General features: G+C 35.6%; 2 protein-coding genes across 2 annotated transcripts; both read left to right on the top strand.

The window, feature by feature from the left end:
- Positions 1–6799: 6799 nt before the first annotated feature.
- Positions 6800–7874, top strand: LOC128215232 (tripartite motif-containing protein 45-like). The gene is made up of 2 exons (XM_052921940.1): positions 6800–6837; positions 7083–7874. Exon 2 carries the CDS (start codon positions 7083–7085, stop codon positions 7872–7874), a length of 792 nt encoding a protein of 263 aa, XP_052777900.1. The 5' UTR covers positions 6800–6837.
- LOC128214993 (uncharacterized) lies at positions 7858–13524 on the top strand. Its single transcript, XM_052921728.1, has 2 exons — positions 7858–7974; positions 12402–13524. The coding sequence occupies exon 2, from the start codon at positions 12810–12812 to the stop codon at positions 13227–13229; it is 420 nt and encodes a 139-aa protein (XP_052777688.1). The 5' UTR covers positions 7858–7974; positions 12402–12809; the 3' UTR covers positions 13230–13524.
- Positions 13525–26722: the final 13198 nt, after the last annotated feature.

Here is a 26722-nt window from a genome sequence, read left to right as displayed (position 1 = left end):
TGGAGGCTCTGGATGCGATTCGAACACATGAAATTGAAACGACAACTCGTTTTTTGTCATGGTCTTCGCCTAAAGGATTTGGAATGGTTTTAATATTGCTCTAACTTCGAGTTTATAGACGAAAGTCAACAAAGGAGAAACACATTTTTGGTGTCTATCTTGAAAACAAATTATGAAAATTTATAGTTGAAGCATAAAAAAGTGGTCTTATTTGTCATATTATCTATCATTCATGATCAACGCAGTTCCTCTTGTCTATCGTAAAATATTATTCTTGAAATGTTGAACTTTAGCTGTTTATCCAGATTTTTTCTTATTATCTATCGTAAAATATGTTGTTGTTTTTTAATTTATGATAGACAATAAGAATTATTTATATTTTCTTATTTGTCCTATAATTACATGAAAACACAAGTAGTAAGTTTCTTACAGTCAATCATGGTTTTTGCTTTACTGTAATTATGTATAATTTGTTTTTCGTATTGTCTATCATAAATATATTTATTAAAATTTATGATAGACAGTAAGAAAAATATTCATGATAGATAATAATGAAAATAATTCCTGATAGACAGTAAGAAAAAAATTCATGATAGACAATAAGAAATATTTTAATTTAAACATATGTATTAAAATTTATGATAACAGAAAAATATTTCATGATAGACAATAATAAAAATAATCATGATAGACAGTAAGAAATATTTTCATGATAGACAATAAGAAATATTAAAAAAAAAAAAATCTTATTGTCTATCATAAAATATAATAATATTTATGATAGACAGTTAGAAAAATATTTCATGATAGGCAATAATAAAAACAATTTTTGATAGACAGTAAGAAATATTTTTCATGATAGACAATAAGAAATATATATTTCATGATAGACAATAAGAATATTTTTTCTTATTTATCATTTACATAAAAAATATTGTCTATCATAAAACATGGTTTTCTTAATTGTCTTTCCTAAACATATATATTTTATTTATTTTCTAATATAAAATGAATCTTTCATACTAGGATTAATCTTATCAATAAAAAAAATAGAAATGAACATTACTGTTCATTTAACTTTAACCATTGTTTATCTGCCATCATATGGCTTCAAGATAAGTTTAATGAATTTTATTATAATAATAAGGTAATAAGTGATACTGGTTTATGAAAGTTTATCTTAAAAGCAGGGAGAGTTTCAGGAATAGACGTTAGAGAGGGCATACCTAAGGGGCGTACTCCGCTCCCAAGAACGGGCATACCTAAGGGGCGTACTCCGCTCCCCAAGAAAGGGCATACCTAAGGGGCGTACTCCGCTCCCCAAGAGAGGACATACCTAAGGGGCGTACCCCTCCCCCCAAGGGTCCGCTAGACGTAAGCAATTTGTGAAGAAATCAGAAAGACATACAAGTGACATATCACATCGGTGGCCTTCAAGTAGTGGTGATATTGACTTCATGGCATATCTTGCACATGTTCAAGGATTGCGTTCTGCTACAAGACTGGAGAAAATAACTTTTTTCTCAGTTTTATGGCATGTATGCTTTTTCTTGTTTTCACATATATCACACGGATGATGGATACATTTCACCAGTATTGGAAATTGTTGGAAGACGTGGAAACTGTTATGTATTATATACGGATGAAGAAACATCAAGAGGACATAATTAAAGGAAGTTGCGCTGTTTGAATTTGTTGTTTTTATGAGTTCACATCGCCCTGCACATGATGGCATTTGAAAGGTGTAGTTTATTAATTTCACACTCCTTTGAGATAGAATGCAAACTTTGAAGACTTTAGTGATGGGGCATGTGCCGGGTGTGCCATCCCCCCTCCCACGGAAGCGTTTTGTTAACTGTTGGTCATTGCAATTGCTCATTGATCTGTGATAGAGACTGCAGACTGTGAGCAGAAATTATTGATTGGCAATGAAGCCAATTCTATTCTTCTTTCTCACTTACACTTGTTTGATCAATGTACTTTTCTTTATATTATCAAAGAACATATTTGATGCAAAAAATAAAATGTATCATTTGATTTTGTTAATATGTACCTTCAAATGTCCATAAAAGAAATGGTATATGATAGGGTTATTTTTGTATGACATACATAAATATCAATTAAAAATATTTCTTTGATAGACACTAACAACGTCGTATTAAATGGTACATATTATTGAGATGCGGACAACAGTTTCATAAACGTGATACTTTTAAGCCTAAAATCTGTTTGCTCAATAGCCTATTTCGTCAAGCTAAATAATCTGTGATAGACAACAGTTTCAACGTATTTATAAACGTTGCATTAAAATAGTTCATGATAGACTCCTAAAAAAGTATGGAATATACTATAATATAGTAATATTGCCATTCCTTTTATAACATAAAAGTAAAAAAAAATATCACGACAAAGATGAACGACATTAATAATTCTGATGGCCTCAAGCAGGTCCGATCATAATTTAGGATAGAAAACTGGGCCGACCCATTTTTCGTACATGTTTAGATTTATGGTGGCAGACAACAATTTTAATTGTATTTCCATCTGTATGATCTTTGCTTGTGTCGATTCGGTATTGGTATGATCTTTAGCGCTAACCGTTCAGTTATATTTGATATTTGATTTTATTAACATTACAGGGTCAATACTAAACTGCTGATCGATTAGCTGACCATATAGAAATAAAAGAGAGTTGCTGACCAATTGCTGACCATATAGACAAAGAAGGAAAACACATGAATTTTTTTTTTTTGATATTTAAGATTTTTCAAGACATATTATGTTAAATTTATTTTATATAATCCTTATAGTGTAAGAATAGACGGATTTTTGGTGTGGTTTTTTTTTTGGGGGGGGGGGGAATTGCATTTCAATGAAATGAATTGAGTTGTTTTTTACTGGTTTGAAAAATATGTGAAATATATCACGGTTTTAATTACGATGTACAGTACAATTATTTGAAAGCAATATTTTTAATTGTTAATGTAGCTTTAAATGTTAGCTTCATTACCTTGAAAAACTATCTGCACTACATCAAAGAACGATCAAAAGAATGGTGTTTGCCAAATCGCCATCGGTCATTTTAATTAAGAAATTATTTCTCTTTAATCTGTTGTATGTTCTAAGTTATTTGTGAATAATAAGTCATCATAGGCAAACTGTTGCTAATGAGTAAAGTTTGATAAGTATATATTTTTTTTCTTGGTCAAGAACATCACTTTCATAGTCATTGCAAAATATACTCCGAAAGATTGCCGTATTTTTCATTATTTTTCTGTAATTAGTGTGATTCCATTTGTAAATTTAAATGATTTGTCTAGTGCAGTTTTGCGTTTCATCATATAGTTTTATAAAGTAGAAATATTGTTTTTTAGCTGGACTTTGTTTTCCTATTAGTTTCATTATGGCTTTAATTGTTGGACATTCGCAGGCGAAATACTTAGGCAATTTAACAAGAGTGTCCAGTGTTTTCATACTCTGGCATTTAAAGCTCGTGATTTCCTTGATAAAAGTTTGGAATTTTATCCGTTGGTGCCAAATTAGTCGGTAAGTGAGAAAGAAGATTATATATTTTTACTCATATTATGCGTATAGGACAAATCGATATTGAAAAGTTACTGACCAATTTCTTAGCTGACCAATGTAACGTATAGGGAAACTCGATAATGCAAAGTTGTTTCTATATGGTCAGTCAACTTCACGGTTCATTGCATAGTGCTGACCATGTAACGTAATAGGAAAACTTGGTATTGAAAAGTACTGGACAATTTCTTAGCTGACCAAGTAACGTATTATAAGGAAACCCGATATTGGAAAGTTGTACTGGTTCTATATTGTCAGTCAACTTCACGGTTCACTACATAGTGCTGACCAATGTTATGTATTGGAAAACTTGGTATTGAAAATTTACTGACCAAATTCTTAGCTGAGCAATGGAACATATGAGGAAATTGGACTATGATACAATTCCTGACTAAATACTTAATAAATTAGTTATGTAAGCAATATGTCATTGACAAATATTTTACCTTTAATATTGTTATGTAGGCATTATATTATATTTATTCATATTATGTTTAATTACAAGTCCTTTTAATTCCTAGCTGACCAATGTAACTTTTAAGGACAATGGACTATGATATATTGTTATGTTTTTGACTAAACATAATAATTTTGTTATGTAGGCATTATAGTAGACTTACTCATATTATGTGTAATTACAAGTCTTTAATTTTTTAGGAAATAATTGTGATTCGTTGTGCATACAGCATAATGAAATGTTCCACAATATAAACAAAAAAGCATATTAATGTGAAACTAGTGTACGCTTTTAATTTATATTTATTCATTAACTCTTATGTTCCATGAAGCCCCTAAAATCTTGTAAAAGATAAGAACGCTAACACTGTGCGACTATCGAGTTGTCACGATTTGCACCAAGAGCCTCGGGGTCAATTGTTGTTTTGTCACTCTATTTCATGGTTCAGTGCATATTGATTACAAAGTAATGCATCATTCATAAGATACTGACCAATTTCTTAGCTGACCAATGTAACATATAGGAAAACTTGGTATTGAAAAGTTACTGACCAATTTCTTAGCTGACCAATGTAACATATATGGAAACCCGATATTAAAAAGTTACTGACCAAATTCTTAGCTGACCAATGTAGCGTATAAGGAAACCCGATATTGGAAATGGACTATGATACATTGTTAATTTTTGACTAAATATCCAATTGTTATGTAAGCGATATGTCATTGACAAGTACTTTTACCTTTAACCCGATTTATGGCCTGATATTTGTGATAAATGAAAAAGTAATACGAGTTACGGACTTGTATCAGACTAAGTATTATCAAATTGATTTTGTTATTATAACATTGAAACTTATAGCTGTCTTTTTAACTTATTTTATATGCCGTTAACTATTACTCAATGATAGAGAGGAGCTCTTAAATCTTAGCTGGCCAATGTAACGTATAGGAAAACTCGATATTGAAAAGTTACTGACCAATTTCTTAGCTGACCAATGTAACTTATAAGGAAACCGATATTGAAAAGTTACTGACCAAATTCTTAGCTGACCAATGTAGCGTATAAGGAAACCCGATATTGGAAAGTTACTGACCAAATTCTTAGCTGACCAATGTAACGTATAGGAAACTCGATATTGAAAAGTTACTGACCAAATTCTTAGCTGACCAATTAACGTATAAGGAAAAGGACTATGATACATTGTTAAGTTTTTCACTAAATATTTAATAAATTTGTTATATAATAACATTGAATCTTATAGTTGTCTTTTTAACTTATTGTATATGCCGCTAACTATGACTCAATGATAGAGAGAAGTTCTTAAATATTAGCTGACCAATGTAACGTATAGGAAAACCCGATATTAAAAAGTTACTGACCAAATTCTTAGCTGACCAATGTAGCGTATAAGGAAACCCGATATTGGAAATGGACTATGATACATTGTTAATTTTTGACTAAATATCCAATGTTATGTAAGCGATATGTCATTGACAAGTACTTTTACCTTTAACCCGATTTATGGCCTGATATTTGTTGATAAATGAAAAAGTAATACGAGTTACGGACTTGTATCAGACTAAGTATTATCAAATTGATTTTGTTTTATAACATTGAAACTTATAGCTGTATTTTTAACTTATTTTATATGCCGTTAACTATTACTCAATGATAGAGAGGAGCTCTAAATCTTAGCTGGCCAATGTAACGTATAGGAAAACTCGATATTGAAAGTTACTGACAATTTCTTAGCTGACCAATGTAAACTTATAAGGAAACCCGATATTGAAAAGTTACTGACCAAATTCTTAGCTGACCAATGTAGCGTATAAGGAAACCCGATATTGGAAAGTTACTGACCAAATTCTTAGCTGACAATGTAACGTATAGGGAAACTCGATATTGAAAAGTTACTGACCAAATTCTTAGCTGACCGATTAACGTATAAGGAAAATGGACTATGATACATTGTTAGTTTTTCACTAAAAATTTAATAAATTTGTTATATAATAACATTGAATTATAGTTGTCTTTTTAACTTATTTTATATGCCGCTAACTATGACTCAATGATAGAGAGAGTTCTTAAATATTAGCTGACCAATGTAACGTATAGGAAAACTCGATATTGAAAAGTTACTGACCAATTTCTTAGCTGACCCAACGTATAGGAAAACTCGATATTGAAAAGTTACTGAAAATGGACTATGATACATTTATCATGTATTATACACATATTAGGTGACTTTTATTCAGGCAATTGCGCTTGCACTTATTCACTAGCACACTCATTCAATCAATCACTCACTATCAATCACTCACTATCAATAACTCTTTCACTCACACAATCACTCAATACTCAATCAATCACTACTCACTAGCTCATTCACTCAAAAAAAAATAGGCCATGGTAAGAGCGCCTCCACGTGGTGGGCCGGATGTAGACAGTTTTATTTCTATCTTTTACTGATAAAAAGACATCTACTGTATCTGCAACGAAACGCTCTTGGAATAACAAAAAGAATATTCGTCAATTCAATTAATTATTTCATATGACATTATAACATTTAAAACACTGAAAACAACATAACAAACAGAAAAACTTAAAAAATAAAAATCCTTCTTTGTTTATATGGTCAGCAATTCGTCAGCAAATCTCTTCTATTCCTATATGGTCAGCTAATCGTCAGCAGTTTAGCACGACCCACATTACAGCGTATATGGGCCTTTAAGAACGAGCATGCGCTAAGGAGGACATCAATACTTCCTTATTGGTTTCTATGATCTACAAACATCAAGGTAACTAAAATTTGTATTTCTTTAATTGTGTGTTTTATTCAGTTAACGGCACACCATTGCTAGCTTCTATGGGGTTTTCTTAAAAAAACATGTTTAAAACGTCATTAAAGGACTTCTGAATGTGGATTTCGGTCATTACATGTACTTTCGTTTTAGACAAACAAAATGTTATATTCGTTTTGGCTGCTCTTGGCTGGTTTACTGATTTATTAATATCTCGTGAACTGTCTAATTCGTAATTATAGATGGAAGTATCTGGAAAAAGGCGTGACCCTGACCTTAACAAGGGCTCCGATGACACAACTGTCTTCTGTCAGCCGTGTGAAGAGGAGGGCAAACGCTCTGTAGCCCAGGGATTCTGTCAGACCTGCCAAGAGTACATGTGTGATCCCTGTATCAAGGCCCATAAGAAATTCAAGGTGTCCAGAAACCACATTATGTTGTCCAAAGATAAGATGCCGTCCTTCTACCCGTCCACTAAGCAGTCTGACATCGGTGTAACTGAATATTGTAAAACACATCCGAATGAGATGATCAAGTTTTACTGTCCGACCCACAGCGACCTTGGTTGTGGTGACTGTGTAGTCATCGGTCATCGCACGTGCAAAGTCGACTACATTGCTGATGTGTCTAAGGATTTCACCAATGAAAGGGAATTCAGGGAGCTGGAACCATCTATTAAACGAGCAGAAGATCTTCTATCTGGGTGCATAAGTAAAGTAAAGGAGCTTTTTGACGAGGTCGAACACCAGTCTAAGGATGAGATCGACAGACTGAGAAAGTTCCGTGCAGAAATCAACACCTACCTGGACCGACGCGAGAAAGAGTTGCTCGGCGACATCGAGAAAATGAAGACCGAGGATGAAAGCGTGCTGACTGAACTGAAGACTGATTATGAGTTGGCAAAATGCGGACTTGTGGCCACTAGGACAGAACTGACTTCCGGTACCGACTCGGTGAACCAGCGGTACGTGACGGCAAGGAGAGCCAGAAGGAACTACGGGGTATTCATACAAGATGGAAAAGATGGCTGGTAGGATGAAGGCCCGGAAGTATCGATTTGTTGAAGACGCGGACACGAACGGCTGCTGGGATCGAAAATGGGCCTTGGAACACTGAACATGGCGGGAGAGCTTGGTAGGAATAGTATGCTTAATTATTACTATCTCCCAATAAGTTAGACTTAGTGTAGTATGTTGTGTTCTTGTTAAGAACGGTCATAAAAGGTAATTGCTAAAATTATGAAATACAGTTTCATACTTTGGTTTAATGTTTTATTACAAGCTTATTGATCTTCATTAAGTATCTACTGGTCAATTGGGTAAACCAGTCTAGTTCCAAGTACACTGTAAATAAACAAAAGAGGGCCTTTGAACGAACAACAACGCTCGTCTGTTTTTCCCCATTCGCTATAACTCGTTAATTATAACAGTTATTGACCTTGCTTAATACGTGCTTATTGTCTGTAGCACCATTGAGTACTAAGTTTCAGTTCGAAATACTATTTAAAAGACAATTATCACCGTTTTCGTTGAAGGGATGCGTTTATATATCCCAATTAGTCCATGGGGTAAGTTTTGGACGCTTTTTATGGCTATTGAGAAAATCAATATCTTTTGTAATGTTGAATCTTTACCGCCCTTACCAAAATAGAAATACGACTGGGGACAAATTAGTATTTGCATTATATGACAGGGGACAAAATTGTTCAACCTCCAGACATGGGATTTAGCGTTTATATGCACATATTTGCACCTGAGGTAAATCTGGCCACGGTAGCAAAGTTGTCCCCGAGATAAATCTCGTCACAAAACGTGGTTTAAAATAGCAAATAGTGCCTTAGGATCGTATTAAAAATAATACTTGTTAATACTTTTAAAGATCAGCACTCATTTAACTCAATAAACAAGCATCTTGACATGCTTAAACATTGATTGATTTAACAGAGAAGATTTTAAGTTGAATATCATACGACTACAACGTTATTACCATAGATGCATTTGACATCATTAAAAGTGTAATGTTGTTGATAAAAACTAACCTATTGTTCACAATATATCCAATTAGTGTATGTGTGTGCGTGCCTGCGTCGGTGCGCGCGTGTGTGTGTGTGTGTGCGTGTGTGTGCGTGCGTGCGTGCGTGCGTGCGTGCGTGCCTGTGTGTGTGTGCACGGACGCACGTGCGTGGGTGCATGTGTGGGGGATGAGTGTTTGCGTGAGCGGATACGTGTGTGTGTGCGCGCGCGTGTGCGAGAGTGCTTGTGTATGTGTGTGTGCAGGTGCATGTGAGAGTGTGAGCAGGTGCGTATGAGAGTGCGTGCGGGTGAAGATGAGAGTGTGTGCGGGCGAGAGTGTGCGCGTGTGAGCGGGTGAGTGTCTGCAGGTGAGAGTTTGTCCGGGTGCAGGTGAGAGTGTGTGCGGGTGCAGGTGAGAGTGTGTGCGGGTGAGAGTGTGTGTGGTGCGGATGAGAGTGTGTGCGGGTGAGAGTGTGTGCGGGTGCAGGTGAGAGTGTGTTGTTGCGAGTGTGTGCGGTTGCGGGTAGGAATGTGTGTAGGTGCGAGTGAGAGTTTAGCGAGTGATAGTTTGTAGAGGTGCACTTGAGTTAAGAGTGTTTTTGGGTGAGAGTGTGTGCGGGTGAAGACGAGAGTGTGTGCGGTCACGGGGAAGAGTGTGTGTGGTTGCTGGTGAGAGGTTTTGGGGGTGCGGGTGAGAGTGGGTTCAGGTGAGAGTGTATGCAGGTGCGACGGTGTGCAGTAGCGAGTGCGAGTGAGATTGTGAAGGTGCGAGTGTGTGTGTGTGTGTGTGTGCGAGTGATTTTGTGTAGGTAACAGTGAGTGCAGGTGCGTGAGAGTGTTTGCGGGTGACGGTGAGAGTGGGTGCGGGTGAGAGTGTGAGCGAGGGCGGATAAGAATGTTTGTGGGTGTGGGTGAGAGTTTGTCCGATTGCGGATGAGAATGTGTGTAGGTGCGGGTGTGAATGTATGCGAATGAGAGTGTATGCAGGTGCACCTGAGAGTGTGTGCAGGTTTGAGTTAGTGTGTGGGGGGTGGAGAATGTGTGCGGGTGCGGGTGAGAGTGTGTGCGGCCACGGGGGAGAGTGTGTGCGGTTGCGGGTGAGAGTGTGTGCGGGTGCGGGTGAGAATTTGCCCTGGTATGAGTGTATGCAGATGAGAGTGTGTGCGGGTGCAAGTGAGAGTGTGAGCGGTTGCGCGTGAAAGAGTGTGCGAGTGAGAGTAGAGTGGGTGCGAGTGTGAGCGGGAGCGAGTAAGGGGATGGGCGGGTTCAAGTGAGATTTAGTGCAGGTGCGGATGAGAGTGAGTGCGGTTGCGGATGAGAGTGTGTTTGGCAGCGGGTGAGAATGTATGCAGGTGCGAGTGAGAGTGTGTGTAGGTGAGGTTGAAAGTATGTGTGGGTGAGGTTGAGAGTGTGTTCGGATGCGGGTAAGACTGTTTGCAAGTGCGAGTTCGAGTGAGAGAGTGTGCGGTGCAGGTGTTTGCGGGTGCTAGTGTGTATGCGTGCGAGCAAGAGTGCGTGCAGGTGCAAGTGAGAGTGTATGCATGTTTAATTTAGAGTGTGTGCGGGTGCGGGTGAGATTGTGTGCGGTTGCGAGTGAGAATGTGTGCAGGTGCGAGTGAGAGTTTGTGCAGATGCGAGTGAGATTTTGTGCAGGTGAGGATGAGAGTGTGTGCGGTTGCGGGTGAGAATGTGTGCAGGTGCGAGTGAGAGTTTGTGCAGATGCAAGTGGGATTTTGTGCGGGCGAGGATGAGAGTGTGTGTGGGTGCGGGTAAAAGTATGTGCAGGTGCGATTGGGAATGTGAGCGGGTGCCGGTGAGAGTTTGTGCGCGTGCGGGTGAGAGTGTGCGCGGATGAGAGCGTGCGGGTGAGGGTTAGCGTGTGTGCAGGTGCGAGTGTATGCGGATGCGGGTTTGAGTGTTTGTCGGGACGGATGTGAGTGTGTGCGAGTGAGAGTGTGTGCAGGTGCAAGTGATAGTGTGTGCAGGTTTGAGTAAGAGTGTTTGCAGGTTTGAGTTGAGTGAGTGCGGGTGCAGGTGTGAGTGTGTGCAGGTACGGGTGAGAGTGTGTGCGGGTGAGAGTGTGTGCAGGTGCAAGTGAGAGTGTATGCGGATACGGGTGAGAGTGTGTTCGATGCGGCTGAGAGTTTATGCAGATGCGGGTGAGAGTGTGTGCAGGTGCACCGGTGTGCAGTAGCGAGTGTGTGCGGGTGCGATTGAGAGTGTGCGGATGCGGGTGAGAGGTGTGTGCGAGTGAGAGTGTGTGCAGGTGCGAGTGAGAATGAGTGCAACTGAGGGCTAGAACGTGTGAAGGTAAGGGTTAGAGTGTGTGCGGGTGCAGGTGAGAGTTTGTGCGGGTGCAGGTTAGAGTGTGTGCGAGTGCGGGTGAGAGTGTGTGCAGGTGCGGTAGCATCGGTGTGCGGCTGCGAGTGTATACGGATGCAAGTGAGATTGTGTGCGAGTGAGAGTGTGTGCGTGTGCGAGTGAGAATGTGTGCGGGTGCGATTGAGGGTGAGGTGTGTGCGAGTGAGTCGAGTGTGTTGGGGTAGAGAGTGTGTACAGGTGCGTTAGTGTACGAGTGAGAGTGTGTGCGGGTGCGAGCGAGAATCTGTGCGGGTGCGTGTTGGGTTGAGTGCGAGTGAGGGTGTGTGTGGGCGAGTGAGAGTGTGTGCGGGTGAAAATATGTGTAGGTGCTGATAAGGGTTTTGCGGGTTCGGTTGAGACTTTGCGCATGTTCGAGTGAGTAAAGGTTAGTGTGTTCGGGTGCGGTTGAGATAGTGTGTAGGTGCGAGTGAGAGTGTGCCCTGGTGAGAGTGTGTGCGGTGCAGGTGATAGTGCGTGCGGTTGCGAATGAGAGTGTGTGCGGTGCAAATGAGAGTATGGTCAGTTACGGGTGTGTGTGTGTGTGTGTGTGTGTGCAGGTGTGATTGTGCGGGTGTGTGCGGGTGCGGTACAGAATATGTGCAAGTGTGTGCTGGTGCGGTTGAGTTTGCGAAGGTGCGCCTGAGAGTATGTGCAGGTGCGAGTATGTGCGGGTGGGAGTGTGTGTGCAGGTGCCAGTTTGTTCAGGTGCGAGCGTGCGAGTGCTTGCGTCCATGCCTTTATGAAGTGAAGTCCAATTATGTTAAAAACAGCGTTTTAATTAGCCTGATGAATATGTATACAAGGACAACTGTACTCGATAAATAGTGTGTTTCGCTGACATAACGACATTTATAGTGATGGGAACATTGACATATTTCTTTGATTTTAACAACTTCTTTGTCCTTTTCAATGAAAAAAGTACTCATTTCATATTATTTAATATTTTTATTAACGCTTTATATTTAAATTCTGAGTCTGCACACGAAAATTGTTGAAGCGAAACATGTTTCTAAGTCGAAACCCTCATCATAACATGTATTTATAATTACTGTTTATTCCGTGGTGTCTGTCGTGTAGGTTTACCTTAAACAAACTGGCGATTGAAGTTGTGACTTTATACAAGTATTTACACTTACATTTATAAGATCAAAGTGACTAAAGATATACATGTAGTCCTTATTATTTTAGTTCCAGTTATTGACCTCGCTACTATGACGTGGAAGAAGGAAGCGGATATCCTGGTCAGAACGTCTCAGGACAAGGAAACCTGCTGGATCACGGGCTCATCCCTGCTCTCGCCTGGTTTCTTCTCCTCCTGGCTGACTGCGGTAACAACTGTGTCAAACTGGTAGACATCAGCACCTGCACCGTCACGTCCCGCCTCCAGCTACCAGGCCAGCCATGGGACGTGTGTGTGCTCCCCGGTGACCAGGCCGCCGTTACAGTCAAGAACAAGTCCATGATTCAGCTGCTGTCTACGAAGGGAGGACAGCTGTCGTGCGGAAAGGAAATTAAAGTATCATCTAGTTGTTTTGGTATTGCGTTTAACAACAATAGATTATACGTTTCGTATACACAAACCCGCGTGTTGAAGTGATGACATTGGATGGGCATATCATAAGTACATTCCAAACAGATGATAGAAGACAACTTTTCAAAGAACCATTTTACCTGACTGTGTCAGCTTCAACACCGCCGACCCTTCACGTGTCTGACAACAATGCCAACACCGTCCTCCAGCTGACCCTTGACGGGAAGGTTCTGCGGGAGTACCGAGACAAGCAGCTCGTCGGTCCCACGTCCGTGGTGAAGGTAGGGCCCGGCCAGCTGCTCGTGTGTGGATATACCAGCCACAACGTGATGCTGCTAACGGAGAGGGACGGCAAGATGGCGGAAATACTGGGAAAGAAGAACGGACTGACCAAACCCAACTCCGTGTCCTTCTGTCCTCACACACGTGCCATAGTTGTCGGAATGAGAAGAAATGACTCACTGAAGGTCTTTAATGCAAAGTGACACCTTTTCTTTATCAGTCGTGATTTTGCTCTCTTTGGCGGAAATTACCATGTATTCAATGCTTTTTGAGCAAGTGAATAGTAATAGCAATCATATTTAATGTTCAACATACGCTTATTTATTCGTTGTAACCGAGTTCTATCAAACTGAATGAACATTGCTAATTATATAAATCAAGAATGGAAATACTAAAATAATGTTGTATCAGTCTCAGAAGTTTTGTAATTAGTATGAAAAGCCATTGATGCTTTATGACAGTCATGTATCTAATAAATATTAAGCTTATTTTGCAGTTTTATTTGCAAAACACTAGGATAACGAATTTGTGTAAATATTGTATTACTATTAAACACTCATTCAATTATATTTGGTGTTTACTACTTTTGTTTTTTTTGTTCTTATATAGATCTTTGATTTTACAAAATGATCATTAACTTATATAAAAATAATAATTTAAACAGATGTATACTTTTTATGGTTTTGAAGTTAAAATAAGGTGTTTGACTTTCAGTAAAGAGAAATTTAGTAGGTTTTCATTATCATATGTTAATGAAACTCAGTCAGCATTTCAACGGTGGGCAAGTCTCAGTCAAGTTCAATTGTGAAGTGAATCATGTCAGTAATTTCAGAGTTATGCCCCTTTAACATTAAACAATAATATGTTATATATTATGAAGGCAGTAAGTTAAGTTTTTTTACTATCCAATAATGATGAAACTCGGTTACAGCATTTGTGGGCAAGTCTCCGTCAAGTTCCATCGTGGAGTTAAACATGTCAATAGATCCGGAGTTATTCCTCTATATCAATAGGAAATTGGTATTTTAAGCATCCGACAGGAAATTACTAACTTGTATTGTCCGATCATGATGGAACTTGGTGACTGTGTTTGTGGGCATTATGTCTCGGCGTAAATCGCTCCAGTAACTCTCATTGGTTATGGGCATACTGTCTTGGACAGAATCACACCAGTAACTCTCATTGGTTATGGGCATACTGTCTTGGGGAGAATCACACCAGTAACTCTCATTGGTTATGGGCATACTGTCTTGGGGAGAATCACACCAGTAACACTCATTGGTTATGGGCTTGCTGTCTCTGTCAGGTTCTGTTATTGGGTGAATCGCCTCAGTAGCTGATAGTCATGCCCTTTTTATAGTGAAATATAGAATAGCATAATTACTTGCAGAGACAATTACTTAATTATAAAACGATCAGTACAATATGAACTAAGTTACAGGATTTTGGATGAATGTTCTTATTCAAATCATATATTAGAATAATTTTAAATGTGTTAAAACCTGACATGCATAAAATAGGACTACATTTTACGTTTATGCAAACCATTGCAAAGTACTATGAAGAATATTTTAAATGGAAATTTCCGCGTGAATATTCCATAGGAATAGTACAAATGAAAACTCTTAAAAATGACAAACATGTCTTTAGATCTCAGTTTATCTTCTTTGGACGTTTGCCTACTGAATGTTATTGTATTGTTATTGACAATGTATGTAACCTGTCTTAATTTAGACTTATAATGAAAATAACCGTATATTCCTTACAAGGGATTCTTGGCTGTAATTACTTTCACAACAATTTGTAGTATTGTGCGACTTGATTTCTGTATTAACCTTTAACTAATAAATGAATTTAATTTTTAGCCATCTTCTTATGGGTTTATGTATCTAAATTATTAATTTTTGAAATTTGATTATAATCTGCAACAAAACCCAACCAGCTTTCTATTATTTGCATGTATGTATTTAACATGCGGTGATAAACCTTTTTGACTGTTTCAATTTCAATGAGCTATTTACAAGTCATATATCAACTAAGTTCAACTGCATTATTTTCAAAACCTATATAATTATTATCCAGTTATGAGCCACTCGGTCACAGTGCTTGTTTGTGGGTTTCAGGTTTCGGTGAAGTTTGATCTTGGGGTTATTCGCCCCAGTTTATCCAGAGTTATGCCCCTTTTACATTAAAAATAGTAGGTGTATATATCATGCACGCAGCTACTTAAGTTATAATCATTATTCAATTATGATGCAACTCAGTCACAGCATTTGTGTGCAAGTTCCAGACAAGTTCCATCGTGGAGTGAATCAATTGTCCGAGTAACTCTAGAGTTCTGCCTGTTTTTCCATTAAAAAATTAAAGTGTGTAAGTGTGTATATATATATGCAGTTTCGTGCACTACAAAAAATATATAACATTCGAAACCTTACAATAATCAAAATTATAACAATACAATGAATGGTATATACTAGGTATATATGATTATATTTTTATATTCATATACATATACACAAATATAAACACAGACATATCCACATATAACACACATACTTATGTTGGATATAATGCAATATTTCTCAATAAGTTCGAAAGCCTTGTATAAACATACTCAGATTTTTTAAAGATAGTTTCAATTTCTGTATTGATCAACGCAATTAATTTATACATATTAGGATATTGTCTATAATACCTAGGTATAAATCTCATTCTTAGTTCATAAAACAATGTGCACTCTAGAAGAAAGTAGTATTCATCTTCTAATAAAGAACAAACAGTGCATTTACGATCATTTAGGGGCTTCGAATGCGGTCTATTCCATCGACCCGTTTCAATGCTTAATCTATGTGACGATAGCCGCAGTTTGGACACCGACATTCAAAATTTAGTAATATTTAGTATGTTGAAATATGGTTGAAATCTAAATCCACACATTTTTGTAAAATCAAGCCCTACTGGACATGTCTAATCTACTTTGCCAATCTTGAATACAATTATCTTTCAACCTTTGTTTAACAAGACACAAAAATATCTTAACATTTCCAATTTCTTGATAAAACCAGGAATCATATAAACCTAAACTACAAAGAAGATCTTTTGTGAGTGAACACCAATTTGGTTTGTTGGGATGCTGTTCTATATATATTTTCATACATTGTTTTGTATGCTTAGACACGTTTTGTTTTCAATCAACTTTCATCATAATAGTATTTCTTCATCATTGAAATAATTGAACCTCATTTCTTTGCTATACTCTGGCCTCCATTTATTTAGAGTCTAGCTGTGTTTTGCTACATGACCCCGTGATCCATCCATTGAATAAATGTCATTTCACAAGTACAGCTCTTGAAAGCGCTGCATGATACAACCGGAAGTTAGTACCGTCCTCATTGGAAATTACTTTCTCTGACATGGATATTGGAACTAGGCACAAAACATACAAAATACGTGCTATCAATCCGTATCGATTAACTTCTTTATAGTAAATGTTCGTTTATCGAAAATTCTTTCATGGATGTTATCCAGTTAGTTTAATTACTATAATTTTTTGAAACTGTATTTTGAAATTATGATGTTTGGAATGTTTAACGTTTGATTTGATAGGCATTTTCGTTCAAAAGCATGCATTTAGGAGTTCTAAGCAATTCCCATTGGTGATGTATCTAATGCCGTCTAATGTAAAATTGTATTTTCTTACAAAGTAAGATTACGTAAGGTACAAATAAACGACTGATTAAGACATTTTCATCTGACTCTCGCATGTGTACATGTTAATTCCCAGACGACAACATTAATGGCCAATATGACTGAACTTTCTTCATAATCTGAATATTCGAGTAATTTCATATTTTGCATATTGTATTAGGCAACATATTATAACCTATAAAAAGCCTAAAATCCGCCAACTTGATAGATCTGAATTGAAAATAAATTATGCTTACTGTATTGATTATGTGCGATGTAATGCTACGCCAAAATGATCAGGTTCAGTGAAGAATAAACTGACATTATCTCTCCGAAATCGATTCATTACGAGAAATGTAAAGAAGCTGTTTTATAATTTACTGAAGGTATCAATTTAAATTATTATTTACGTTTGTTATTTAAGTTGAAAGATTTTAAGACAGACATTGTTAACTCAACGTATATCAATGAAATAAATTTGAGCATAGTTGGCTTTATTTAGAGGGTTTTATGGAATAGTAGCATTTGTTTGAAAATGTAAGAAAACATTTCCCAATATTGTTTATTTACAAGTACATGAAGACACATTGACTCTGATCGTTTCTTGAATTGTATCACATTTAACATTAGTATAGGTTTTAAGACTTCAGCATGTCTCTGTGTCATGTCAATGTTAGGTTTAACTACTTTCAATGTAGACTCCTTCATCATTTACCCTGTTTAAATAGTAATTGCTTTGACATAAAGTTCAAGTTGAATCAGATTTGCCAAACCCTATTTACGTCATTTACCAATGGAAGGCAACCTCATGTAATTTGATTTTACTGTCTCCATGGCGACTGATGCTGCTTCTGATGAATTACATTCGTTTTGCATGTACTATTGCCTGTGCAAGAACAGGTACATATGGATCTTGTGAGTTAATTATCACTGGCGCTCTTGTAGTGATCTGGTTCTAACAAGTATTAGAGATTGACTTGTGGAAAGACGTACGGATAAAGGGCTGACACTGTATTGAATGACTATTGCAATTGCTAAATGCGTTACATATTGCAGTATTAGTAACAGAATTGATCGTAGCACATAGCAGGATCGAGCGAAGCAAAATTACAAAGTGTGAAAACAGCACCCAGTGCCAATAAGCACCATGAGTCAATTAAACATGGGAGCTAAATCCAGCCATGCAATATTTATTCCGCATCAAAACATAGTCATTAATCTGTAGTCCAGGTTTATTGAGCAATTATATAACATGCGCACGGTCTGCACTCCGAATTATGTTTCTGAAATAAATGTATTTTAAGGCATGTTAAATCTGTTCGCGCTGATTTTGACGTTTTGATTATCTTGCCTAGTGTATGTTAAGCCTTAACCTTGTGCAATTAAACAGAAACTTTTTTCATGTGTTAGCTGCTCGGATTGCCCCTCTTGTTTCAATTGTTTTATTTCATGGAAATAAAAATCTTGACGAAGAAACCTCAAACAAAAAGCACTATATATTTGTGTTTTGGAGTGGTATTTAAAGTTCATTCGCCTAGAACCTAAGTCTTATTGTGAACGTGCTTCCAGAAGATATTTAACAATGACCAAGAAAGCAATCCCTTTAGGGATAATATACGAGAACACGTATCTGCTTGTCATGCATGTTATTTCTATTTTTCAAACATTCGAAATAACACGTTTGTAGTTTTATTACGTCGTGTGTCTCTTGTTTAGTGTATGTTAGCCCAAATCATGTGTCTCTTATCACGGTATTTGTTGAATATTTGACTGCAGAGCGTGTCTCTATAGTTTCCATATAAGCATTGTATTACTAATATGAACACTTCAAAACATTAAAGCATTGTGAGCTATTAGCCATTAGCGTTGTCCATATGTTTCATTTTGATATAAACACTCAACCTTGAATGAGGTTTACAGCCAAAAGGAATTATATAGCCAAAATGTGTGGTTGTTTAACAATGATGAATGGCAGTTGCGCAGCCGAGAGAAGAGAAGAAAGAGGGATAAGCCGCAGTCAAATGAAGGCCGACCAGTGTCGGGGCGCGACAACTGGATTTCGATGCAGTGAATCCCTCGTATTAATAAATTGACACTTATTGACATTTAGCGAATCTCTACGTTTTAGCTCCAAAAAAAACAGTAAACTGTTAAGCTTTCTGTTTGCCATTGTAAATTATAAATATTTGTATTTTGCATTTGTATACCACAATCTGCCATGTTGGTTTTTCTATAAATACTCGGAGTCTCAGAGGCGCCTACCGAGTATTGGTTTATAAAATACTAAACGCAACTTTTCCTTCTTTTCTTTCATCTATTTACCATTGAACGACGAAATTCAGAGTTGTTTCCCATTTGCTGTTATGGGTAAGTAATACTTCGATAACGCGCTTTGATACTTGTATCTGTTATTATAGTATTTGCCAGAACATAAGGACCAAACGAGCATAATTTGCGTCTTTAATAACTTTGTTATTTTAAATTAGTATTTTCATGAGCGATGAAATAAACAGTTAATTACACTTGAAAAAAGTTGTCATTCGGATGGTAATTTGGCTCAGTGGTAAAACTAATACTGATGGTTATGCTTTCAATAATTTGTATAAGTTGTAGACTTAGATAATAATAGGATGGTGCTTTATTTCATTACATGTTGCAAGGGTACATGCGTTTGTCGTGACGAATTGTATTTGTATACTAAATGACCAAACCTCATGCACAAAGCATAAATAGATTGAATGAATTATGGCTGTGACAATCCTAAAATCCGATTGTGTTTACATGAAGAGTGTAGAGGCTTGGCTGCTAAATATAATTATTACCACCGATGCTCTTTTATTTTGAAGGCTAAACGTTCAGCAGATATGACACTCTAATGGTCATTGCAATGAAAACCGTTTGTAGATCAGCATATATTTTAATTAACTCATATGAAATGAGATCGAAAACAATGTATCTTTCATATGAAGAAACCTGTTGTTTTGCGATTTTCTGATATCGCAAAAAAGGGGGGGGATTGGGCTAAAAAATAAAAAATAAAAAGAAAGGAAAAGCCCATAAAAGGATTTAAATAAAAAGAAAGAGACAAACTGGCTTTCTAAAATGTATTATATAAGATGATTATAAAAGAAAAGCCCATTTTTGGAAATGGACATTTAGCTTATCTTTCATAATAGCTATTTCACGTTCGATATTGATTCGAAAATTTCGGAAGTAAGGAATTGTTTCTCTGTTTTTTGAACAGAAAATGTAGTATTTTAGAAGTATAACTATGAAGTTAATGCAGCTATAGTTTCTTTCAACGTTTATTCCTAATAAAACATTTTCTAAATTTAGTTAGATTCTAATATTTTTTTAGTGGAGAAAGCGTTTCAATTCATTCCACAGGTCTTGTATGATATAACACTCCCAGAACATGTGGTTTATTGTTTCCTCAAAGCTGGAACACAAGTTGCATCAACTAGAATTGGATAATTTGCATTTCAAAAGATATTTATTTGTTGGTATAATTTCTGTTGATTATCTTAAACTGAAAGGCTCGTATACATGTGTCGATTGTTGCTATATATGGCAGTGAATATACTTCCTTCCAATTAAGTGTTTCGTTTAAAGACTTTTCCCATATATGTTTATGTTTTATTTCAATAGTGTTATTTTGAATATGTTTATTATACAGAAACTGTGTGATCTTTTTTTGGGTCTTAATTTTTTCCAACATCGAATTTTTTTCATCCAAAACAGTAATATCTGATATTTTTAGTTCATTTTTCAAATGTTGCGGTATATTATTGTAAAATTGTAGATACTTTAAATAGTCAACATTGGGGATTTCGTAAAGAAGTTGCATGTTATCAAATGAATAAAACTTCTTAAATCTAAATGCGAAGATATGTTCGAGATTGAGCATCCCCTTGTCGTGCCATTCTGTATAATATATTGTTTCATTATTACATTTTAATTCAGAGTTGTTCCAAATTATGACTTTTCTTATGTGTGTTGGCTTGTTTCTTTTTAAACATGTTCCAAGATGTAAGGATGTTTTGAAAAAAAATGTTTTGACCACATAAAAATTTGATATCGTTTTCATACAGATTACAATCAAATATGATATTTCCACCCTTTTTATAAAGTATTTTATTAAAAAATATTTTCCATTTCCCATAATTACTATCATCAATTAATCTTTTAATCCAGCTTGATTTAATAGCTTGTATAAATATTTTTAAATTCGGGAGACCTAATCCCCCATTTTCACGGGAGAGGTATAGCTGTTCTCTTTTAATTTTGTCAGGTTTATTATCCCATATAAAAGCAAATATATATTTTGTTATCTCGTTTATCAGTTGATAAGGAGGATTTGGTAACACAGTAAAAGGAAAAAATAGCTTAGGTAGGGCGAATGTTTTGACTAAATTAACTTTTCCAAAAAGGGTTAATTTTCTATGTTGCCATGTTTAAGACATTTGTTAAATTCCTGTTATTTTGATAAAATTGTTGGTCAAAAAAGAATCTCTATTATTGGAAAATATTATTCCAAGTGCTTTTGCAGATGTTGAGGTCCAGGTAAAACGACTTCCTTTACTAAAATGTATATTTTTTCCATTCACCTACCTTTATCTTGAGGTCAATGGTTACTTTGTTATGGCAAAAAGCTTCTAAGTTATGGCAACAAACTTCTTAGTTGTGGCAACATTATAAATAAAGTGTTGCGGATGTCGCCTCTCTGCAACATTAGTTTTAGACGAGTTTGCCTGTGGTAAAATCAAATACGCTTTGATGCTTTTTGTATTGTATCATTTGCCTATTATCCTTGAAAAACCAGAACATGTTTACTGAACATTAGCTCCATAATAGAATCCTGAGTCATACGTTCTCGTCGAATGAGAAAATTGTAACGCAGATCTGAAGTACTTTGAGTGTTCGTCTTAATCATTTTATGGCGAGTTGGGTGTCATTTTACAGATTTGACGTCCTGTTAAGCTTTGTACTGGTCGCGTGTTTGCAAGATGAATCTGTCTTAAACATCAGTTGGATATCATTATGGTCAATTTAATTCATTTAGTAAAATTATCGCTAGATCTCGTCTTCCCCAATTTGGTCCATTAGGGAAGCTGGTATTTTTCGAAGTAGCCATCGAAATTTAAGTTAATTATGTGTTCCTGCCATACTGTTTTCGAAATATTTGCTGTTAAACGCTTGTAAATTATTTAAATGTCAACAATTTAGGTAAGTTTTATGTCCATGCAAGCTATGTGATTTTAATTGATATTAAACGTTAAAATGAATCCTTGGAAATGTCAAAGATGAAAATGCAATTTATTAATTTTTCAAGGTATGTTAATATATAATTTTAAACGCATACAATTATTTGACAAACAAACTTTCAAAAACTATGTTTTCTAATCACACCATACAAAGAAACAAACATATGCAAAAGGGTTAGACTTTTATAGTATTTCGAGTCGTTAATTTACTGTTTTGCTCTGCAAAGAACCCACTACGGCGCAAAGATATTTTTTCAACATTTCCCTCAAAACAGATGCAGTTAAGTCAATAGAAGATTGGCAGCATAATGCCCGGGCATCGCGAACTATATGGCAGGAAAAACGGTATTCTTTTAATTCCTTGCTTATCAATCAACGCTAGGAAAATCGGTACTGGCGGTTATGTTACTTGTCATAGATAAACAATGTGATATCAATATCGTTAAAATAATTTATTTCATTGTTAATGATTTAATTATTATTTTCAAGTGGACCGCTTTGCCTCCAAAAGAAGGATTGTTTGAAGAAAATATTGCCTATAATCGCCGTGCCTTTGTTACTCGTTTCATCTTTTCCCATAAAAGAATTGCTGTGTGAGAACACCCTCTGAACTTGTTCAAGAAAGTTATAATTAATAATTGTATATTGTTTTCTTCAGCATTTTTTTCACATTAGAAAAAAGAGTATATGTTGCATTTTAACATATGCAGAACATATTCCATTTTATATTTTGCTATGTCAATAACTCCATTGTGCTTTTTACGATCTATTGTAAATTGTAATAAGCCATTTAATCTTAAGCTGATGAAAATTTGCAATAATACTGTGTTAAAAATATTATTCAATAAAGTTCATTAAGTTTTTGAATATATTTTGGATTAACTTTAAATGAATCATACTGATATGCTATGTGTTCACATATCATCTGAGTGTCAAGAATTTAACAAAATATTTTGCAGCGCTGACACTACTCTATCCATACACGATTATCCCATACATAAATTTTATTATAAGAAAGCACATCTATATACGTTTACATTTAATTTGTTGCCTCTTTCTTATTTCCATTTTTATTACTTCATATATCCATGCATGTACTGACTTGGCCAAACCTATTAGAAGATCAAAATATCCTTCCAACGTTTCGAATATTACATCACTTTCAATATTATATATCGTTTGTAACGTTGTCAACATTTAAAGAAAATACTTTATTGCCCAGGTCTGTTGTTGCGTGTTGTTACGCGCTATTTTCGTGACTCAAAAGCTATGGGGATTAATGTGTTTCCTTGATTCAGTTTATTACCCTTTCTAGCCGTGAAATAACATTAACACTTTCTTTCAACATTGACGAGTGTGAATCAATGAAAGGAAGTTCAACGATTGGATGAAGCCGAACAATAGATACAGATAATTAAGACGTGAATGCAATTTATGATATCTGTTGTAATGGACCATTGATTTGAGAGGTTGGCAATATTTCTGAGGACAGTGTCAGCAACAGTGATGACATGACAGAATAACTTGCCTTAGATAAAATGTATTGCCTTTCTGTAGAGAGGTTTAATCTTTTTCTTACAACAACTAATAGATAACGGATGACAACTATCTTATCCCTACACTATAATAATATTTCTTGCCATCTTTTTCAATCAGCATCACATCTTCAACCTGGAGGCTAAATTCAAATGTCATTGTAAGTGCCTTAGATTTTATTAAGCAAATACAAATGAATAGCGAATGTCTGGTTAATGAATATCTGTATGGGGATTTGAAATCAGACTCAAATGAACCATTCTAGATCAGAAAGTTTAATGACATGAAGCGATTGGTTTGACGATACTTCTTTTCTGAGGAAACCTGAAGAATAAGCAATTGATTTCAGTACAGACAACAAGGTATAATATAATAATGAAGAAAAGAAGAAGAAGAAGAAGAAGAGGAAGGAGAAGAGGTCTAAAATGAATAACTTCCAAATTCAAACCCATCGGCAGAAATGGGAGTGCGATAGCGTTTTTTTTTAAAATGTGTTTTGTACGTTTAGCATTTCATTGTGATAGCACATGAGTCTCTTTTTTAAGTTAAATCGGAAATAAACATGATGTATAAAACATTCCAGTTCATTGTAGAAACGCTCTGCTGCCGAGAAAATTCAAAAAGGTTTGACAGAATAAATGAAATATAAAACAAACGTTTTTGTTACCATTATTTTACTGTAAAACCCTGCAAAATCAAAATACCCCCTTGGACAAATCAATTGTATATGACATGATTTACCAACGGGGTTAATTTACCATACCTCAGGGCATGCCTAAAATGAGGTTAAATGTAGTTGTATAGTGTACGCATGTTATTGCAACGTAGTGTCTTCAATGTTTTTGTAATCTTTATAACATGAATATTTCCAATTCGCAAACAAAAAATCAATTTAAAGAAAACACAAGTAAAAGGTGTCAAGATGGCCATGGCCCATGTCAACATATACAGTATATTGTTTTAAGGTAATTTAATGCATATATATTACAAAATTAAAAAACTAACATAAAAAAGACCAAATATCGAATAAGCAGCAACTACATTATTAAAGTTAATCTAAATATGTCATGTCATGAATTGATCACTCATACATGTATGCAAATCAAAATATTGGTAAGTAACTACATTTACAATATCATCAACGGTACATGAATAAAACGAACAGACACACACTACACATACAATCATAAAGATGCATACATATCAACTGATCTAACCAAAACTGCGTTATAAAGAAACAAGTTTTAGTAACCTCTTTATCAGATGAAACCAATTGAATAAACTAACGCATTTGTGTTTTTTTATTTGCATGTAACGTCTTTTCTGAAATATTCATCAGAGGTGTGGGGGTTTACAAAATAGAACGACATCGAACTGATTCACTTACGATTTCGTAAACGTTACTGAGTGTTAAACTGTCAGCAAGCAATGTCGCAATATATGGGGAATTAAGCAGATTTCCATTATTTGTCAACCGTAATATTCTAATAATAAATATTGAGTACATTTATTATTATGTGTATATTTAGCATGTGAAGGTCATGTGAGTAGTACAGATAAATTTCCGATGTATTCTTAAATTCACTGAGATTTACGTGGTAGACAAACCAAGTAAATTTCGCATTGGAAAAATATGCAAAAACTGCTCAAGATACCTATGTAAGCGATGTGATACATCGGTAAGTAAGATTCAATTTTCTTTTATCTTGCATCTATTGTCTCTTCCTTTTAAAGTAATTCACATCCATTTTCTTTTACATTACTCGTATTTGATAATACTATATGACTTGTCAAAATACACTATATCACTGTGACAACATGAACTGACCACGTATATATGTAATATTTATGGCAACAATCTTAAAATTAATTTGCATTATTCCTATCCATGTATTTCTCCTCAACATTTCAATATATTCCAGGACCACATTTCGCTGGTTCATCAATCATGGCTTAGTACTCCTGCAAAAAAAGAATGCAAACCTGATGTTGTTCACCAGAGAGGCGACAATTGCTAGGATTAAGGCCGAGCCGAGTGGTAATACTAGTTAATCTTAACCCCGTTTAGAAAATACCTGTAATATAGAAAACAATATTGTGTATATATTTTGAACAATTTTATGAAAAATATAGCCTTAAGTATATATGGGTTACTATAAAATACATTAATAATGTTAGTAACATTTTTATGAAAAATATAGCCTTATGTATATATGGGTTACTATAAAATACATTACTAATTTAGTAACAATGGATTCTGTCAGAGTATCAGTATAAAATATTATTTTCACAATAGTTAGATTACCACGCTGAATCAACTACCTGACTTGTCTAAAACTATCCAATGCAGAGTAAGCCTTCTGTTGATTTTTCTCCCTTTCCTGATCTAATTATGTACAAACAAAAAGTTAAATATAATACTTACATGCTATGGTCGTTTTCGTTGTCACGTTCTGCAGTTTCGTCACCTGTATATCTTTTCTTGATCCTATTTCATTGCCAGTATGTACTCCCGACCCAATCAATCACAATAACATTGATTGCTAAAGCTGTCATACATGCTGCAACAGACACATTTAATCTTTTTTATTTTAAGAAATAGTATCTTAAAATGACCACTATGTCTATTTCACATGCTATTACGGCCTCGATATCGGGTTGAGTCTAGTTGTTTTCATCAATGCAAATAGGACATTAAGCAAATTATAGTAAGCAAATTGACAAACACACCGTGTAAACGAAGTCCAATTTGATTATTTCAGTTGGATATGCTCATGACTTTTTTCTAAGAAGGATGAGGGCAATTTCAGTTGATAGATCGTTCTGTTTAGGCATTAGAAATTGTATTCTGAATCGCTGCATTATCAAAGAATAGGAGTTGAAACAAATATAACGGCCATAAAGAAAACTACAATATATTGGAATTGAGTATATGTTACCTTATTTATATGATTATATTTTGAAAACTCGGTCACACGCACACGTGGTTGGTTTTAACCCATGAGTAGGTTTCTTGTTAAAATTGCTAATGTGTATGTAACCATGAAAACTATATTCAAATTTAGACAAACTAGGGCAAAGAAGACATAATAGATATATGGTTACTTATTGGAAATTAAAAAAATATAATTTCAGTATTTTGGAGTCGTCTATTTTAAGACGAGTTTTTTTGCAGTAAAATCACTACGCGTTGATGTTGTTTGTAGTGT

The sequence above is a fragment of the Mya arenaria genome, chromosome 13 (assembly GCF_026914265.1).
Source record: "Mya arenaria isolate MELC-2E11 chromosome 13, ASM2691426v1".
Lineage (NCBI taxonomy): Eukaryota > Metazoa > Mollusca > Bivalvia > Myida > Myidae > Mya > Mya arenaria.
The sequence above is the reverse complement of the archived record's forward strand: the minus strand, read 5'-3'. Positions and strand labels throughout refer to the sequence as shown.